The following is a 21317-nucleotide window of genomic DNA, read 5'->3' as shown; positions in this document are numbered from 1 at the left end:
AAAATACTGTCATTTTTAGAAACACAAAGGCACGAAAGAGCCTGGACACTCAGTTATATTCTTGCAGAGACAATTGGTCTCCTGAGGTTGGGTTTAAGGCATACTGGCAAGGCTGTATATGTTGTATTATTAACAGTGTTTCTACCTTTTTTTTATGTCTGCCATTCTAAGTATTCCCTGAGCACAATAACACAAGCATTTTAAGAAACAACATTTTAAGGCATTATCATTATAACAGCTATACGTTACAGAAGATTGTAAGTCCAAATGCTGCCAACATTACTGGACTAGGCTTGTAGCAGAATGTCAGGCTGCTCTAAAGGAATGCAGAGATACACAGCCACCTAAAATAGTCAAAAAATAACTTTTCATTTATCTGTAGCCCTCAAGCAATATAACTGGAAAGTTTAAAAATAAATAAACTGTAAGTGAGTAAGGGAAGACTTTCATGTTTACACTTAGCATCTTAGTTATTGAGGACTTTGTGGTTTTCATGTCCATGTGGAATGATACAGAGTAACAGAACCTGACTCAAAACTGATTGAAAAGAGGACTGGAAAGAAGGGAGTAGGTTTCCAGCTACTTTCAGGATGAGAAAACCATATAATGTGCAATTCAATCATATAAAAAGTCTTATCTCAAAACTACCTTCTCACCCCAGACTGATGTCCATTTAACACTCATTATCTGAACAGGAAGGGAATCAGTTACATTTACTTTTACTTATTGATTAACCAAAGACAATATTTCATCATTGTGAACAGATTCCCTGTGCCAACCATCTGTCCCAAATAATTCTTTTTTCAATGAACAGTATTTGATATGCTCACCTATTAAATTTTAAAAACCAGCTCAATTAGAATAAAGTATGAATAACAATACACTGGCTTTACCATAAGAGATAAAAACCTTTAAGTTGCCTACGGACAAATAGTACTCATCTGCTGACAAAGGCACGGCACATGGTAAAATGGTGTTGAGTGTGTTAGCTATCCTAAATGAATGCATTATTTATGAATTCAGCTCTAACTTGTCTGCAAGTGATGTGAATTATTAAACCACTTGAGGAACAATTAAAATATATCTTTTTTAAATACATAAGAATTTTTACTTTGTTCACACTTACTAAGGTCTTGCTCCAAAAAGGTACCATTTCACCAAAGCTGCTCACATACACAAAAATGGAGCTGTTTGTCACTTCTGGAACTAAGTTCTCATTTCACTTAATCACATTAATTTTTTTAACAATAGAAATAACCAGTATGGTTTATTAAAAATGCTAAATAAAACACAGATTTCTAAAGTGTATAATATGAAAAAAAAATCTTACACATAATCACAAAAAGTTTTGTGTTTACATTGTGATATCAGAGCTAGAAGCATAACAAATGAAATTTCATTTTATTTGAATGTAAGATTTCTCTCCTAGGCTGGAAGATTAAAAAAAAAAAAAAGAAAAAAAATTTGTGTTTATTGGTGTTTAAGGATACTGTGCAATTAATAATGCCTGCACAAAAATTCTCTCAATATCTGCAGTTCTGGTTTAGATATCTTTTTTGTTAAAAGCCAGTCTTTTCATATCTTCCAGGGGAAAAATATTATTTCCTAGCATTTTTTAATGTATTATGCTAAAAATATCCTTTTCAGATAATTTAATCAAAGATTCAAGGGCCTGCAACTGAATTTATATTCTGTTTTTGTAGGACTGTTCAGCAGAGTATTCACATCAGTTTATAAAAGCCTTCAGCACCTTGAGAGGGCTATAAATTTAAATCCCTGCATTTGTGGATACAGAATTAGCACAATACAGCTGATTTTGAAAATAACACTTTCTTGTTCTGGTACACATTTGAAGGATATGCTGTAAACCATATTGTAATAATCTAATAACTGCTCAATTAATTACACTAACCTGTTTTTCTGGAAAGAAAAGGTAGTCTGTGAACTGAAGAGCTGAAATCTTTTGCCTCTTTCAGACTAAAACAGCTAGATGGGCTCTGACTTTCTTCCAAGTTTATAGAAGGAGACTGCTCGAAGACTGTAGAACAAGCAGAGGCAGCATTAAGCTGGAAAAGTGCATCTTGCGCTTTCTTTTTTTCTTTTTTTAGCATATTTACCAGAATATCTGCAAGATATGTTAAGGAAATCATTAGGGACCTCTTTTTTATAAAGAAACAATCATCTTTGTTCATCCTTAAGTCTTTTTTTTCCAAGTGGAACAATGTACATTATTGAAGCTTATACATGAATGTGAATTTGGATTTTGGCATATTCTTTGTAATTATATTCATCCACCTTAGTTTTACCAAAGAGCAGATTCATTTTTACTAAACAGTAACAAACTCACATGTTGACCACAATTGTTGATCCCATTCAATCAACCCCTGTTAAAAGCATTTACAGACAAACAGGAATGAAAACTCTAATATCTTATTGCCATTGTGTGACACTCCTTTTTTATTTTTTAAATTCTGTAATAAACAAAATTTCCAAGCAAAAGAAAAAAACCCCTTAACTTACAAGTAGCCTGGCAAGTGCATCTTTAAGCTTTTCACAATAAGAATTTTTAATAAAATGCAAAAAAGGTCTTTAGGAAATTTATTCCAATAACACTATGCATTTACTAGAACTATATTTGGTGTAAATACATTGTGTCTAACAGCTTATAGAGGGCTTACAATGAAAATCCTATGTGCACTCAGCCAGAACCACAGGAGTCTGTGATATGTTTTTTGATATGTTATTCATTTTAATCCTAATTAATCTTCTAAATGAACAGCAGAAAATCTAAGTAGTCTTTGAGGAATATTATTAACTGGACTAGGTAGTAATAATAAAACACCTTACAATTCAATTGTTATAATAGATCCCAGATATCATAGGCAGGAAGGACCTTATAGTTTATTTATTTTCTAATGATGATGTACAGTCACTTAGCAGCTGCAGACTCTGTGAATCAGTGTTGTGTAGAAAGTCTTAATTCTTATATTATTCCTATATAACTCTAACATGGATTTACACAAGTTTCTTCCTTGTACTTCTGCAAACAAAGCTGTATATCTATCAAGCACAAGTGCATTTGATAGAGATGTTTTGCTTTTTTTCATTATCAATCTCATACTAATGAAATAATTTATTTCAGGAAGAAATGTTTCTGGGAATCCAGACCTTAAAATTGACATGAAAATTGAATAATTTTTTAAAAGGAATGATAAGTCAGTGTTATAACTAAATTTATTTGAAAGTGCACCTTGGAAAATGAACATCTTATCTTCTGTCACAGAGCAGAAATAGAGAAGCTTTCCTGCCGTCTCAATTCTGACTGGTAGCATGCTACACCCCGATGTAAAATGGCATTCTCATTTGACATAAAATTGATTTGGAATTCTTGAGCACAAAGAATGCAACTGAGTTTGCTTTTTACTAATAACCGTAAAAGAATCTGTTACCTATAAACTCAAAACAAAAACAAAACCATTTTTTCAGTTCTCTGCCGTCTTCAAATTTTACCCATCAAGTAGCCACAACGTGAGGGACAGAGTGATGCTGTGGTCTGCCCACAGTTCTGTCAACCTGCTAAAAACAATTCCCACCCATCATGCAACAGTGCAGCTACTTGTGTGTTTCCTGTGAGGCAGTGAAATGGACAAATCACATCTGAGCAGATTAGTATTTTTACGTGCAAAAAGCTTTAGCTTTAATTTAAATTTTAGAGTTGCATGTAAAAAGTACAATTTTTATATTTATTCTAAAGGCAAATAGCCCAATAGTCCCCAAAGTAGCACTTCATTTGGCTAAAAATAATACAGGAAATTCTATTCTTTTTAAGGTAATAAATTGGTCTTTATATAGTATTGGAGTTTCCTAGTCTAAAAAATAGTTTAATTTGCTTGAGAAGAATGTTTTAGGTGTGGCCTGATCCACAGTATTTGGATCTTGGCTGGACCGTTCTAAAGCTAAGTGGTACCTGGATCCAGGATTTTGGTTTGGGTCACAACTGAAGTAGAAGCAGGTGCAAAGCAGAAGTCCAGCCACATAAAAGTCGGAACTGAGTAATTGCTTTAACACAGTGGGGTCAGTAGAGAGAATTTCCTTCCATACAGCTAATGCCTATCTCACACACACAAAACACATCGTAGCCAGATCAGCTCAAACCCAAATATTATTTTTTTCTTCACAAAGGATACTGATTTCATTGTCTCTTTGCTGCAGAAGTTCTTTCAGTTTTTTCAATTCTTCTCCTGTTTGTTTGTTAGTCTCTTTTTCTTCAGGGATGTATTGTGAGAGCAGCTTTTTATCAGAAATCTTTGAATGATTCATTAGTTGCTATTAGAAGAAAGAAAAAAAGCACACTTTTAACTTTACCTCCAGCTATGTATTTATTCTACTCTGAGACTGTGTAGCTATGGTAGAAAAGCTAAGGCCTTTCTAAACTCGACAGAACAAAATCATGCCACCAGTTGACTGTCAAGTTATATGCATTGTGTCAAGTATGGGACAAGTTGTATATGTGGATCTTTACTACCACATGTACAATTTACTTTACTCTTTCTTCACATAGGTTCCAGTGTTCTCTAGTACCACAGAGCTTTCAGTATTAACGATATAACTAAAACCTAATTATTTAAAGACAATAAATTAAGATCAGGAATGTATACACTGTTATATTGGAAAACTATATCCCAAAATACAGAAAAGTATATATTATTTTCTATTGCTTTCCCTATTAATTTCACCTGTTCTTCCTAGTTTATGTGTATCATGTTTGGTCAATGATTTAGAAGGGCTTACAACACCAACAGAAGAGTTGGTGTAACAGATTCACAGATATGGTGTTTTTACTCTTTATTTTTATCTCTTTCAACATAGCTTGTCCAAAATAAAGCCTCCATAGTGCTGGGAATACAGATGGCTACATCTATCCATATACAAATAACTTGTCTGTGTTGATTCCAATAACTTCCAATGCTCTCTTACAATTTGCTGCATGCCAAGATCCTTACTGGGCATGCTGGTTTTGGCTAAGATAGAGTTAATTTTCTTCATAGTAGCTAGTATGGGGCTATGTTTTGGAATTGTGCTGGAAACAGTGTTGATAAACACAAGGATGTTTTCATTACTGCTGAGCTGTGCTTACACAGAGTCAAGGCCTTTTCTGCTTCTCACCCCACCCCACCAGCGAGTAGGCTGGGGGGGCACAAGGAGTTGGGAGGGGACACAGCTGGGACAGCTGACCCCAACTGACCAAAGGGATATTCCAGACCATATGATGTCGTGCTCAGCATAGAAACCTGGGGGAAGAAGAAGGAGGTGGGGGACACGTTCGGAGTGATGGCATTTGTCCTCCCAAGTAACCATTACATGTGATGGAGCCCTGCTTTCCTGGAGATGGCTGAACACCTGCCTGCCGATGGGAAGTAGTGAATGAATTCCTTGTTTTGATTTGCTTGCATGCGCAGCTTTTGTTTTTCTTATTAAACTGTCTTTATCTCAACCCACAAGTTTTCTGACTTTTACTCTTCCGATTCTCTCCTCCATCCCACTGTGAGGGGAGTGAGCGAGCAGCTGTATGGTGCTTGGTTGTTGGCTGGGGTTAAACCACGATAGTGGAGTTTCCACAAAATGCTGCTGAATTTTTCCAACTAAGTTTCACTTGTCTATCAGTCCTCCATGCTCCTCACAGTTCAATTGTTTTACCCCTTTGCAATACCTCTCAACTGTATTGCATTTCTTTTGACACTTTTCAACTGTGAATGTCTTCAACTTATTTTCAGTGCCAGCTGCACTTCCATCTAGGTTTAAAAGAAATACCTTCACATGAATGAAGCAATACTTGATCTTGCGCATGTCAGCACCAACATCCAGAGTGCTATCAGGATCATTATCTTCAAGAAATGTTTCAAGTAACTCATCCAACCTGAAAATACATAGCATTTTTAAGGAAAAAAAAATAATCACAAAGAAGCAGACAACTCTGTAAAGTAATGTGTCAAATACAATACAGGATTTACCAAGCTGACTGTTATTAGTAAGCTATTTTCCTTCAAGGTCCGTGCAATTGCAATGTACTTTTGTTCCTCATACTAAAACCTGGATTTGATACTGGAGATTCTACACTCTGTATCAGAACATACTTGCACATGCTAAGGAATAGTTCCAGAACTAAAAGCATCTAAGAAGTCGATTTTCTCATTTATTTTATAACCTTCTGTTCTTATACCATCTCATTATTGAAAAGATCTAAAGCCTGCCCTCCCAGAAGACTAGATTTTTAGAGGCTTTGGGCATAGGATTTTTTAATATATATGGTTATTTGTGCAAGAGAAAAATCTACTTCCTTTTCTATTACAAGAGTCAGCAGATAGCATAGCTTTCATACATAAAATTACCTGCTCCAATCACTAAGCAAAGCAACCTATCTTTTGATGCAGATATTTATAGATTTCCCAAAGACCTACTGCTCTTCTTCTGATTAATGAAATTTAGTTAGTATCTTATTCTTTTGCAGTTTGTTCTTATTTAACAAATATCTGACAACATCTTCCTTAGGGACGAGCAATGCTTATCTTGGTAATTCAGTCTTCATAGGAAAATCTGGGTCACAGAAGCATCCTCTTGCTTTTTCAAAACCAAATGAAAATATTCAGACTGGAAACCTACAGAGTGATAATATATCATGCTCCTGGGCTGCATGTCACAGCTATATGGATAGACTCAGATTTCTTCTTGCATGCTCTCACCAGCTCTCCAGGTCTTGCATTCCAGGATGCATACGAGATCATCCTCAAGATAAAGGGCATAGGATTTCTAAACCAAAACTAGCCCTTAGCCCTTTTACTAAGGTACATTTCTGGAAAATAGGAAGTGCAAGTTTGAACTCCATCAACTGGTTTCAGATTAAAGGCTTCCTGGTTCCTAACAAATGCTATTACCATTAACTTAGTAGGCAGATGGTGGGCAACAATGACAGCCATATGCCCTGTAAAGCATAATTCTATGATTTTAAATGTTTATTTAGGTTATGATCCTCAGAAGATGAACTTAGGTTCTGAACCTGACTAAGCCAAGGTATCAAAGGTACCTGCATCAAGTGCCCCACTGCCAGAGAAGGGCAGGAGTTCAGAACCATCTCAGTGCCTAGTGTTTATTTTGGACTAGTTTTGTTCAGCTCCTCATTTAATACACAAGCCTTCTGAATGTTACTTAAGAGTCATTTATCCTTTTCAGTTACAGGACTGGGAATCTTGTTGCCATTTGACTATCTGAATCACTTTGCTGTAACCAAATACTAAAATTTTAGGCATTAAAATATCACAGTATCTAAAGTTGACCCTGAAGTAGGCGGCTGGGATATTGCCCTGCTTTTGAAGAATTCTCTTACTGAGATTCCTCACATTACTATACTGTAGTAACAATTCCCTGCTGGAGGGTGAAACAATGAGATGCACAACAAACAGAAAAAAAAAAAAATCATTTTCAGGAGATAAATACCTGAAAATCAGGAGCTGTTAGACTGGACTGAAAATTGGAAAACATAACAGATAGGTTTGGTTATTTATCTCCTCCAGAGTTCACTATGGCAAAGTGTCAATTCTCAAAACAGGAGAATTTTTTAAGAGAAAAGAAGAGAGTAACCCTCAGTTAGTTTCAGATAAACTATACTTTCCCATTTTCATTATTTCATTTAAAGAATAAGAGACAAATCTGTTGTCTATACCATTCATCATATGTGCAAAATTCACATCTTCTGAATTTATAGAACACTCCCTGAAGTCAATGTGAGCTGTATCTGTGGAGGGCTTAAAGGAGAGGATATTTAGAGAGAAATATTAGTTACAGAAGCATTCCTGGCACTGACTTGCTTCTCAAGTTAAGAGACTACAAAAATTACTGGGTAAAAGAGACCAAAATTTTACTTATTGCTACATGATTTTTTCTTCATGAAGAGTCCAACAGAACAGAGGCCAGTAGTACAAGAGGTTATTCATACTCTCTGCAGACACACTAAGCACAATGAGCAGGAGAATTAATCGTTCGTACATGAAGGTAGGCATTTGTGTAAGCACTGGGAAGAGAGATGCATTTGTACTACTAATAAGAATGCGACAGACACAGAGAAAGTTAGTATTTGTCACTATCTTAAGCACCTTATTGATTACAGTGAGTAAGAGAAAACAAGTAAAAAATATTTTTTATAACTAGACTGTCTAGACTGACTATATGAAGTCATCTATAAAAATGGGCCTTTAATCCTGAACTAGAAATTAGAAGGGAGATATTTTAACCTTACTAAGATTACCTGTTTGCCAGGGATTTACCCATACTCAGATTACCACAGATTTAGGCTATGGGAATCAATTACAAAAATTACACTAACTTGCACCATTACCATTAGCAGAATAACACTACAGAAAGTTAAAGTATTTCAAGAGAAAGAATAAGAATATATAATTCTTGTAAAATAATACTCTATTTTGAAAATTATTATTTGCCAGTCAAAAGTCAAGGTTAAGTTGTCAAGAGTAACAAATTAGACAAGCTGTAGTTATAGATATGAGCTGCTATTTCCTCTGTCTTACATTACCTTTAATGTGTTTGGCATTCTCGAAAGAATACAATGGCCCAATTAATTTTTTGTGTCCCAATGACTACATAGAAGCCAAAACAGATTTAAGCACCAGAAGACTGAGTCAAGTCTGAAACAGCAGAATGTAAATCAGAAGTTATAAACCAATTGAGCCTCTTTGCCAATTCTAGAAAACAGCAGAATCTTCAGTGTATTTTTAGATACATTTTTAAAATTTCACCTTTAAGAATTAGAACAAGAACAGACCAACCTAGTCTAAACACTATGGACAAAAACAGAAGAAAAAAAAGAAAAGCAACAATGAAAATCCCCATGAATACCAGCAACAGAAATCACCACATCCCTCACATTTTTTTAGGTTTCCATGTAAAAATTACCAGAACTCTTTCTAAAATAAACACACAGTCTGACAACACTGGATATTCTGGGAGTTGTTCCAGTAGACTGAAGTATTAAACAAAGGTAAAAAATAAACTGACAATCTGATACAGATGCAACTTGAAGTTTTTCTTCTTAATGAACAGATCTTAGTTAATTGAACCTTTTTTTTTGTCCAAGTGATTTATCAGCTCAAGGATTGTGAAAACACTTAAAACATTCTCCCATGAATTTATACACTGGCAAGATTTGCAGTTTACAAATGAAAAAAAAACAATGCTACTTCAATTCATTTCCAGAGATGTTCACAGAATAAATCAAGGAAAGAATAAAGAATAACAGGAAGAGGGAAAAAAAAAAGACAGAGAATAAAGAGAAAAAAAAGAATACTGACCGTACATTTTCTTTTTCCTAACATATATTAGAGAAGGTAGATCTGCTTGCTAGGTGACTTGGAAACAAAGGACAATATAATTCTACAAGATGAATATCCTATTCCTGACTCAAAGAGTTTATTATATTTATCTCTATAAATATCTATAAAAATAAAATTAAATATATGGAATATATGAAAACTAGAGCACAGAATTATATAAAATAGGGCAGTAAAAGATTTAAGAAATTCATATAGGGCATCTAGAGTTATAACTCTGACACATTCTTTTTAGTCAAAACATCACACACAGGCTGTAGTCATCCTCTTATTAAAAAACGCAGAGTGAGAAAACCCTTTTTATAAGTAAAGGAGAGCCAAAATGGCTTTTGGTTTTCGTTCAATTACCTTCAAGAAGTGGATAGTATCTTTCTCCTTAGCAATAATAATATCTTCTGAGATAGTCACCTAATCTCTGATCCTTAGTTCTCTACCAGAGGAATGCATATTAAACAGTTTTCCTCCAACCAAAGACTGTTGCAAGAATATACATCAGCAAGAATCAAACCAGAAAAACACATAAAACGGGCCAGCACTGAACCAAGTTGGGCCTAGATGTTCAAGAGGAACAAGAAACCCATAGGGAACAAGAAATCCAGGAACTCCCTAGCAAATCGTGCTTTAGTTGCCTACTCAGAGGCATGCACATGTGGCAGAGCAAATGGCATATGAAATCATGAGGTAAAATAACAATGTCCTTTTTCTTAAGGACTTTTTTCACCTCCATCATAGTAGAATAACTATAAAAGCATAGGAAACAAAGTGGGTTTGGTCAGTTGTTGTGGCTCAGCCCTGACACCATATACCTAGAGTTCTCTTAGATAGTCAGTATGTTCTATTTCCTGGAAAAGTTGATAACTAGAGTTTCTTTTCAAAAAAGACCTGAGCAATCAATCCTTGTACTTACTGATGACCAGCTTCTGCTATTATGCCAAGGATAATGGTTAATATTTGCATGCCCTCTCAAAATAGAAATTAGGAAATAAAGCTGCCCAAAGAAGGGAGTTTTGAAAAATTTCTAAGTTTGTGACTGAGCTTTTCTTCTCCCAAAACATCCCAGGCTGAACATTAATTTCCCCACTACACCTACTGCCAAAACTCAAAGGGAAAATAATTTAGAAACATCAAAGACATTCATGTACATAGGTTCTAAGACATGGCTGAGGGTGCCAAGGTAACTCATAAACTAGAGGGGAGGAAAAAAGCTCAACACACTTTTGTTAAAGCTTACTAATGAAAAACAGATAGGATCAAGCAGAAAAAAATAAACCAATCAAGAAACATACAACCCCCCACTTCCATAGTATTTATGAAAACTGCTGCTTGCAGTATGAGATTTTTTTTTTTCTTTCTTGACTTTTTATTTATAAAGACTAGCACTACAGCAGTGCTGGACTTTATTGTTCTTATATGAGAGATGGACTGCAGCAGAAATAAGTTCCTGTTTTGGTGTTCTATTTCTTTATTATCAATGTAAATAATGAGCTTATTACAAGCCCTTTGTAAGACATGCATCAGTACCAAAAAGAATAATCCTCCAGCTAAAATTAAAATTAAAGATAATCAACCCAAAGACCTAGTAATGAAATAACAAAAAGCCTGGTAACAGATACCTCTTGCTTACTGGAGCAGAAACCTGAATAAAGAGATGGTCTCTATACTACCGTCTGAAGATCAACACCAGGAATTCTATTTCTCACTGGAGAGACCTTTATAAAAAGTACTTAGCCCCCAGTCTTCTCACTGACTAGCTTAAAAAGTCAAAGTACACTCAGCTTGATGGGAAAAAGCAATGATAGAAACTGTTTATATGGGGTTAGCTACAAACATAGAATTGAAAATTACTGAATTGCTTACAAGTCACACTTAATTGCTTCAGTGGAAATATGCAGCATGTATCTCTATTTCAGGATTTGGTACTCTTTTAATGTCAGATGGCCGATCTAGGTTATTTAAATTTGAGGGTTTTTTGTTATACTGGTGAGTTACATCAGAAGAGGCTACATTAATCTGTAATAGAAGTACCTAGTCACAAGATACTTGCACTGAAAGTACTAAACTAACATAACCCCCCCCCAAAAGTATATTTTAGAAATGCTAAAATCTCTATTTCTATGCAGAAACAAATATTAAACTACTAGTCTTTTATTTGTTGTAGTTAATAACATCAGCAAGCCAGCTGCTGCATTCTTCATTAGTTTTAGCTTACTAAGGCTCTCAATAATGTTTCCATGCAGAATTCGTGTTAATCAAACCTGGATCATGGATAATCATAGCTAATTTCACATGACAGGAAAACATATTTAAAATCAGTGTCAGATGATGTCTCTTCTGACTTCTGGAGATCCAAAATGGTTCCCTTTTTTTCCTTTTTTCTTGTATGTTGTTAGGTAAAGGAAGTTATAGACTATTAAATATTTATTATTTAATGTTATTACAGTAGATGAAGCATAAAAAGGGGATTTTTCATATGTCTCCATTCTTCTTTTTTAGGACTGCAAGGTTCTGCCCTAAGAACAGCAGGCCTAACTTATACTAATAAGAGCAAGGGTCTGCTGAAGTCTATTGCCAGAATCCTGCTGTATCAGGAAGAATAGTTTTCCCAACAGAAATTCCCCAAAGGAGGAAGAATATGAAGTATCAAAAAAAGACCCATTTTCTGTGAAAAACAGCAGTAAACAAAGAACGGGGTTTTCTTTCTCAGAAAAAAAACAAACAGAAAACATGAGTAAAAAATCCCCCCCCCACCAAAAAATAATTTTCTAAGTCAATGCCAAAGGAACAGTATCGTGTCATTTAGGAGATTAATTTAAAACTCATTTTGATAGTGGTTTTATACATATTAACATAGTACAAGAAAAAAGGTACTACAGTGCTGATCCAGGTGAGTTTGAATCATGACACCCAACTCTGAAAACAAAAGCTGTGTCAAGCACAAGTCTGTTCTTATGCCGATGCTGGGAAGACAACTCACAGTAAAACACTCATAAACAGTTGGGATGGAAATGTGTTAAACTAATAGTGCTCTCTGGTTAGTGAATGTGAATCAGTCCCAAATTCTTGGTCTAGCATTTCCCTCTACATTATTTGCAAAAAACCTATAAAAACGCACACTGTACTTATGCAGCTCACAGACACCTTTTACATTACCAAATTTATTTCTCTTCTGTTACTTTCCAGCATTCAGGAATTCTTTTTTAATGAAGGCTGCTTAACATTTAGACCACACATAAATCATAAAAGCTTTCTATCCACATTGCTTTAGGTTCCATGCAATTTTTCTGATAGCCCAACTCCAGAATGATTAGATGAATACTGTGCTACTTCAGTTTTACCCATTCATTAAATAACAGACTTTCATCTTTTTAAAAAAAATCCACTTCTGAATCAGTCATATCTTTGCATGAACCAGAATGCAAATTACACAGCTGAAATGCATCAGAAAAGCACTCGTAGCCAACTGAGAGTATGTTTTTAAAGTTTAGAGTTCTCAGTAGCATGCAGGATGCATGGTCTCAAAACACAGATTTGGAAGGACTCATTTTGACCTTGCTTTATGTGCCATGATTCATTTCTGGGAGAGCTTGCCTTTTAACCCCTGATCACTGACACTGTATATTATGTATCAAAATTAAGTTTGCTTAAAGAACAATTAATTTTGTGTATCAGCTGTGAACTCTGTGACAAGCAAAATGGAAATCCAAGTTTATGAAAAATAGGCTGCAAACAAGCTACTGAAACACTTGATGTAATTGGAGAATTAAAAAAGTTTGCTTACCTAGACTTTTGCAATAGTTTTCCTATTGGTAGCATACTCCATATCAAATTTTTTCTTTATATCTTTAAGTTTAATAATGAAGTTGATGTTATTAAAAAAAAAGTAACTCCACATGTCCACATATTTCATGAATCTATTTTTCTAAAAATGCATGATAGGTGAAGCAGAAATGCCATTATATCTAGTAAGAGCTAACCACATAAGTTAGCTTCAGGTGTGCATCTGTATGGGAAGATCATGATAATTCTAAGCAGCAAATTTTATCAATAATGTTATGGATGACAGGAGAAAAAAGGGAAGGTATTTCCAGGCATTGTTGCTAATGGCATGACAAAGAAGATAAAGTATACACAAAACAACTGAACCTGCCCTGAGAAGAGCTGTAATACATTATTGATGGGTAGTGGACACAACAGCAATTGCCTAACATGTAACTGATATATAGAGGATAATGCTGTATTCTGTATCCAGAAGTAACTGCATAACCTGTAATTTAACAGAACTGGGTTAACTCCTGGGTGAAATAATAATAATAAAGGTAGCTAAATAGTGGAACTAGTTACTTAAGCCTTTGTACAATTCCCTCCGTAGATACTTGTAAGAATAATTTTATTAACATGGCCCTGAAATAGGCTGCATTGATTTGGTGCAGTCTTAGAGCAGGGAAGTAAGAGCAATAAGTCCTTAAGTGTCTTCTGTTTCTACAGTCTAAAAGATTTTTACACTTTTTTTCACTTTAAATATCTGTACAGTGCTCTAACAACTGAAAAAATCTATTACAGGACAATAAAGACAAAGATACCTTTTCTGCCACTGATTGCAAAGAAATGAAGACACCTAAATGTAATACACTTCATACTGAAGTGTTTACATGTGTATGTATGAGGAAGTCAAGCAATAGTAGTGTTGCATACTACAAATTCGCTGTGAGGTTCAGTTTCATCCTGTAAACTGAAAAGGCATTCTAAGCCAGTCTGTAAATAATGGCATTGAATTATACTAGCAACTGTGTTTTAAGAAACAAAAAAAAAATTTTTTTTTTAGTTGCTTCACAGGAGTCATTCTCAATGGCATAGTCAGTGAGACAGACAGATGGAAACTAAACTGACATTTCTGTCAGACATTCCTCTAGCTAGCCACTACAAAATAACCATGAAAAAAAAAAAAAAAACCCAAGGAAAAAACACCAAAGCACAATACCCTTGATGAGGTAAAGTGAAGCAGAAACAGGTCTGCATGAACTTTGACAAAATATGCAAGTCTTTGTTTTATTGCAGCCTTCCTCCCAAATTAAGTACCTTAAAAAAACAAACACCCCCCCCCCCAAAATTTGGGGGTAATTTCCTAGTATTTTCAATTTCTTATTTTCATAGTAGAATATTCAAAGACAAAGAATAGTCCAGAAATGCTTGGACTGTTTCATATAGCCAGGCAATAGAAAATTGAATGAGAATAAGGAAGTGTAAACACTAATACTGATTTTTAAATCCACGGACATTTCACTTCCTTTGTTTGTACCTCAATTTGTGCACCCATGAAACAGGCAATTATACCAAGTTATCCAAGAGATTCACATAATATTAGATTATGTGAACTATGTAGATACTCTACAAATCATGCACAAGTCCAGAACTTTTAATCCACTGACTTTATATATATATCAGGACTGATCCTGCAAAATGTTAACTTAAACTTCTTAAAAGCCTCAGATAATGAGTTGGAAAGCCTCAGAAATACCACTGGAAATCAGCTGAAAGCTAAGTACTACAAACCTAAATTATTCTTGAAAACAAATGCTTCAGATGTTCAAAATTTTACCACTGCTGTAATTTGAAGCTCTTAAAGATGATTTTGAAGCTTTCTATTATATATCAAAATTTGGGAAACTTCTGCCCTTTGAGTCAGTATAATGAAGTGAATCCTATGATATTTCCACAGGCAAATATTATGAACTTTAAACTTTCAAGTCTCTCTTAAGCCTGCATAGATAACAATTCTCTTAAATGGTGAAAATAAAGGTTGTGAGTAAGATTTGAATAATGTTATCAATACAATGATGTTCCTGAAGAGGAAGTCACGACGTCTCACAAAACAAAAAAACTACCCCAAACCAAAGAGCCACAGATATAGTAAAAATTTTAAGTTCTTGTATTTAGAAATGTAAAAAGAACAGATGAAAATAGAGAACATAGCAATATGACCAATGATTTACATGTATGGAGATAAACTGATTTTCATAAATACTGAGTGTTGGCTGGTATTTATTGGTGTAATATGAACATGTTTGTTAGACCAAATGGTTTTTCCTAACTTTCTATTCCTAATTTTCTAATATTTTCAGCAAGGGCAAAGTGCTTATAAAATAACTGATAATAGAGCTAAAGCACACTGTTACTTATTGATAATGAGTAGAAACAAATAGATTTTTGAATACCATGTGCATTTTGTTAATACTATAGGCAACAATTAGGATTTATATACTGCCTCTACGTAGCCAATAGGCTGGCATCCAAAGAGATTACCTAAATTCAAGCTGGCATGGAACAATTGGATTTTTTTTTCAGTTGTATCAAGTTCATTTATTTGAGGGTAAAATTTTTGAAAATATGGCTTCTGATTTTGTAAAGCAATCAAACAAACAGTATCATACACACAAGTGAATGCTTACCATTAAACGCTTGCACTACACAGTAGAGAAGCATATATCTCCTATTACAGATATAAACCCCCCCTTTTTTTATTAGACATATGGACAAAGCCATTTTTGCTACCTCCCTATGTGAGGAGATTCTTCTGAATTAGATGGCTACAATGTGGCAAACAGATGTAAAGAGTTTCTACACAGTTGAAAATCATTCATGCCAATGATGAAATGCACACAGATTTAAATCTTTGTATCAGTAAGGCAAGGGGATTTGGCACAGACTATAAAAAGACCAAGACTGGCTTATACAGGGAAAAAAATGCCTACACTAATACTACACATGCAAATTTTTTGCAGAGAAGAAACATGTCAAAGTAGCCTGCTGAGTAGATGATTTCCTTCCCTGACAGTACTATATAATAACAAACCAAAAGCACATACATAAAGAACTGCTACTCACTGTCAGCTAATATTTGTGGCCATAACAGTAGTCATATTCTAATCAATAGAGTATGTCTAAAAGTAGCAAGAGAAAACTAAGCTTCAGTTTATCAAAATTTGAAAAATATAAATATCATAGGACAAGCATAAAAACTACACAAGGAAGTCAAAAGGACTCATATGGATGAACACTAAGACATTCTTACAGTATAGAAAACAGAGGTAGTTTTGAAAAAAATTTTGTAAAGTGTCACTTACAGGTTATTAATTAGATGTAAAAGCTCAGAAGAAAGAGATTTTCAAAAAGTACTAAAAGTGTCAAAAGATGCAAGCAGGTATTTAGTGGTACTTTCAGAGGCAACTCAGCTGACCAAGCATTCAATGAATTTCAGTGAGATTCAAAAAGCTGCTATGATCAGAGAATTGTGAACATATATATTTGGAAATTGGCTCCAAGATTTTTTCAAACATCTAAATAATCAAATTCAGCTATACTATCTTTTCTCCATACATCTTACTAATATGAGTTATACTATATTTCATTACCTTTCTTGAGACCATGTGACATTAGATGACTGGTATACTTTTGAACATTAGAAAACAGGACATAGTATGTAGTCTCCTTCCCCCCCCCCCCCCCCCCACCCCAGTAAAACAAAGTTGCTAAACTTTGAAAGAACTTTAAATTATGTCTCAATAGTTTCAATGTAAAAGGTACTCAGTTTAAATAATACAATAACTTTTTTCTACTTTCAGTGACCTTGGAACAAAATAGCAAGATCAAAGAAAAGTATTTACACTTCAAGCATCCAGCTTAGGTACCTGCATTAGGAATCTAAACTTCCTGTGATGTCATTAAAGATTTTATAACATGTAAGAGAAAAATGCCCTCTAGAGAAATACATTGATTTAATAGCATTCTAAATCAGGCATCTAAGCTAGAAGTTAATGTGAAACATTTTAAGACTACTTTATAGTTAAGGTAGCTTCTTTTCTCCTGAAAATTGCCTACACGGCTTATGTCAGTCTGCTAACTTCTACACAAATCCACTGCCTGCAAAGCTGTGTTGACACAAGGCAAGGTAATCTGCTTCTATTTCTTCCACCTTGCAACTGAAATTGAACACTGACATCAGCAAATAAGAACATTTGCTCTGCTTTGTAAATGAAACATTTGTTCAACAGCTTAAGTATGAGTAACTGTTAAAGCTCTAGATCATACAACAGTGCAACACTGTTAATACCATGATAGCATACAGATGTCACAATGCTAAAACAGAAAAATGAAAGACAGAAAGAAGTAATGAGAAATCCAGGACTTCAGTAAGATGAACAATATATGACTGTTGAGGTAAAAAATAGAAGCGTCTGTAATAATATATGTATCTGAAAGAAATAAGGTAAAGTTATTAATAAATTAAAGTGCTAATCCAGTACTTCCGGTCCTGCTCCTACAGAATTCCAACTGGCAAAAGCTCTGGAAGCGTGGGTGCTCTGGCACTCAGGACCTTGATTTGAAATCCTGACTTTCTGGGCACACATTGTAAATTGCTAATGAGCTCATTTATAACAACTGAAAAAAAATATCCCAAATGAGTCAAACAAAAAGGACTCTCCCTTTTACCTCTGGCATGCTTCTCACAAAAAAAAAAAAAAAAAAAAAAAAAAAAAGCCATTTAATTCTATTCTAAAGCATAATAGAGAAGCCTGCGAGAGTACAACTTCCTTCTATTTGGGATGTATGATGTTATTTTCCTTTTTTTTTTTAAATAGTCCAAACTGTTCCTTTTTTTTTTTCCCCCTAAACAAGAAACTAATTCTCTAGCTCAAAGAAATATTTAGAGATCAGCCTTTTACAGCTGAGGAAGTAGATGGTAAGATCCAAAGCAAGCAATTCAGATTTTGGAAGCATTTTATGTACTACGTTCTGAACCACTTATGTAGTCTAGCTGTATTTTTTATGCTGTGCTTTTTAAATAAACAAAATGAGAGCAGCAGAATGCATGTATGTTTAACATTTATGAGAATAAAATAATTTAAAAAAAATGACGTAGTAATGTAAATGCTTACCATTTAACACAGAATTCTGAAGTAAGAATTCCAAACAGCTGTAGCTTTATTCACAGGACTGATAAGTTGTTTTGTATTATAATTTAGTATTCACAAGAAAAGTCAAGAGCATTTATTTTCTACTTTGTTTTAAACTTAGTGAATGACAATGTGACATTGTAGTGGTTATGAGGAAAGCTTATTTGACAGATGTTTTTTTCCTTCCATTAAATGAATAATAATAATAAAAATAATCCCTGAAAACACTTCGTTGATTTAAGTGAGAAAAAACAATGAAGAATGAACTACAGCTTATTCACCTACTAATTTCAAACATCTAGCAATTTTAACTGCATAGAATAGCCCACAGATTTCACTTGGAATGCCCTGAAAGTAAACAAGTGGAATGAAGCTCATTATTGTAAGAAATGTTTGGCATTTCTTGACTTAATAAGTCAGGAAACATACAAAATATCATTTTAACATAATACTTATTTCCAGGGCAATCACTAACACTTATTTCCTGTAACATACATAGAGAGCAAAAACCTATGCATTACCAAAACCTCTTTATTAGACTAAAAAAATATTATTGGAACTACACATGTACCACTGGACCCAATTTCATTTTGGCAACCATCTTCTACTGAAAAGTGCTTAAGATAAAGACTTGTGCAGAGACAACAAAATAAATATGTACTTAGTGCATGGAGTTTTTCATTGACATGTTTTGTACTTTGATTATCTGTGTTCAGAATCAAAGAATAAATAAGAATATTGGCACAGAATGCTTTCAGCAGATTAATTTTGCTCTGATCTCCCTTGAAATATGTATGATGAATCAGAATAAGAATTAAAACACATCCATTTTTGGTGAGACTATATTTAGTACCACTTCTCCTTACTAGTTAATTACCTTATTTGTAATAAAATGAATTACAATAAGCCTTGAAATTTTAAGAATTTTGAAAAGAACTGTGTAAACTTGGATTATTTTTTATATATATATATACACACATACATATACATGTCGAGATACACTTTAAGTTTAAATAGAAGATATCCTAAGCAGAAATGTCTAAATACTATTTGAAATCCATAATGACCCTAATTATAATTTCCTCTCTGGCATATTAAAAATCATCAATTAAAAAAAAAATTTTAAAAAATTGTTCTGTCTTGAATCCCCTACAGTACCACTCCCCTAAGAACCATTCTTGGCTGCCAACTCCAAATAAAGTGCAACACAATATGTTGCATTATCACCTATACCATGTTTCTTTTTCTCTTCTCTCTGTCACAACAATCTGATCCATATGTCTCCTGATAAGTAATATTATTTAGGTTTCATTATAGATGCAAAACTAGATGCAAACTACAACATAGACATTTTCCAATAATAGTAAATTATGATTTTATCAGCCCTCATGCAGGTCAATACTTCTGTTTCGACTACTCACTTGTATATTTATTCTTTAATGTGAACTCTCCAGATAACAAGTAGCTCCAAACTCAGATGGCCAGCCTCAATAAACAGAATTGTCATAAAGATTTGCTGTGTTATACATTGATAGAGTCTAACTGGAGACAGAACACGTAGATGCCATCTGTTGATTTTCATAAATGCTCAGGACATTTATGGACAGGAGGCTCAGACAGATGTATACCAGCATGGTCACAAATATTATCGCCATATGAAAACAAGCTCAAAACATATACATGTGCAAAACCACAGAAAGATATTTGCACTGAAGTAGTGGCTTTTTTTACTATCATTTCATTTTACTTTCATTTGAGTGTTTAGTCCACATCAGTTGTTTACTGTGGACACCCTGCTTGCAAAAACACATAAAAATGTGAAGCTCATAAAACCTGACATTTTATATTTTCCCCCACTTGAACTGTTTAAAAAAAGATTGACTTATCTTTCAACATTCCATTCAACTACAGCATATAGTATTAATAAACCAGTCTGAATCATGTGTATGACAGTTATTCTCTAGCAGTACCTGCTACTCTCTGCTTGAAACTATGCTACCCATAAAAAACTCTGTATGTCCAATTCTTTTTTCCATTTTAAGTCTATATTAAAAATAGTGATCATTGAACAAGGCCATTATATGGCATTTACGACTGACGAGGTTAATTGTTTGAGGTCCTTGTTTATTATTGATAGTCAGGAAAAGTATTGTATCTATCTCAGTCAGCAGTACTTAAGGTTTGTTCTATATTTTAATTGCAGAGCATTTGCTCCAAGAAAGAACTTCTGAAACAATGAACACATGTGCTACGTGAGCCTGAGTAAACATAAATAAATGATAAATTTAAGAAACTTAAAATTTTGAGTTGCCCTAATATAGCTGAGGTCCTTGAAAGTTATTTCATCTTCTGAGTCTTATTACAGGTAGAAACTCATTAAAGTCTCCTCCCTGTTTCTTTCTGGAGGAATGGATGCAAAATTCCTTGCTATGATGTCGGAAGAAACCTTTTCTGACGATGTAATGCACTATATATTGTGCTATACAGATAAAAAGGAAAAACATACAACTGATACACTTTTTAGTCACACATTTCGAAACAAGGCCCCCCAGATGTACGCTATATGCAGATGGTACGTTCCTAGTTTTCCTTTGCGTATTCATATTAAAACCTGTCATGAACTGCGAACCCATTCCCATTTATAAGACTGACATTTTCATCACAAAAAGTCAGGTAGGAAATCTTAGGAAGTAAGATTTTTGAGTGTGGCTTAAAAAACCCAAATGATTTCCAAAACCCCAGTTTCCCTATACAAACTAAACAGCAAACAAGACCACAGTGGAAAATTCATATGACAGATTTTTACAATAATGTTAGGAAAGTATATCTTTAAATGAATATATAGATTATTTAACTATATCTGAATAAAGTCACTAAGAGCTATTCAACATCTGAAGGACTAGTTCTGTCAGGGTAAAAAGAAACTAGCTAATAAGGGCATTTGATTTTGCATGTAAAGAAAAAGAAA

At 34.1% G+C, this 21317-nt stretch overlaps 1 protein-coding gene across 6 annotated transcripts in view; it reads right to left on the bottom strand.

Annotated features, from left to right (window-relative positions):
* The window catches only part of KIF6 (kinesin family member 6), a 189410-nt gene that overhangs the window by 106270 nt on the left and 61823 nt on the right, over nucleotides 1-21317 (bottom strand). For all 6 annotated transcript variants that reach the window (XR_003926406.1, XM_030035919.1, XM_030035921.1 and 3 more), the window contains 3 exons: nucleotides 5812-5917; nucleotides 4188-4326; nucleotides 1913-2125 (listed from right to left, as the gene is read on the bottom strand). Coding sequence is in view for 5 of the 6 variants with exons in the window: in XM_030035919.1 (XP_029891779.1) it covers nucleotides 1913-2125; nucleotides 4188-4326; nucleotides 5812-5917 (458 nt within the window). In the remaining variant the exon portion in view is untranslated. The remainder of the gene's footprint in view (nucleotides 1-1912; nucleotides 2126-4187; nucleotides 4327-5811; nucleotides 5918-21317) is intronic.

Source organism: Aquila chrysaetos, chromosome 13, assembly GCF_900496995.4.
Source record: "Aquila chrysaetos chrysaetos chromosome 13, bAquChr1.4, whole genome shotgun sequence".
Taxonomy (NCBI): domain Eukaryota; kingdom Metazoa; phylum Chordata; class Aves; order Accipitriformes; family Accipitridae; genus Aquila; species Aquila chrysaetos.
This window is presented reverse-complemented; position numbering and strand designations above follow the sequence as displayed.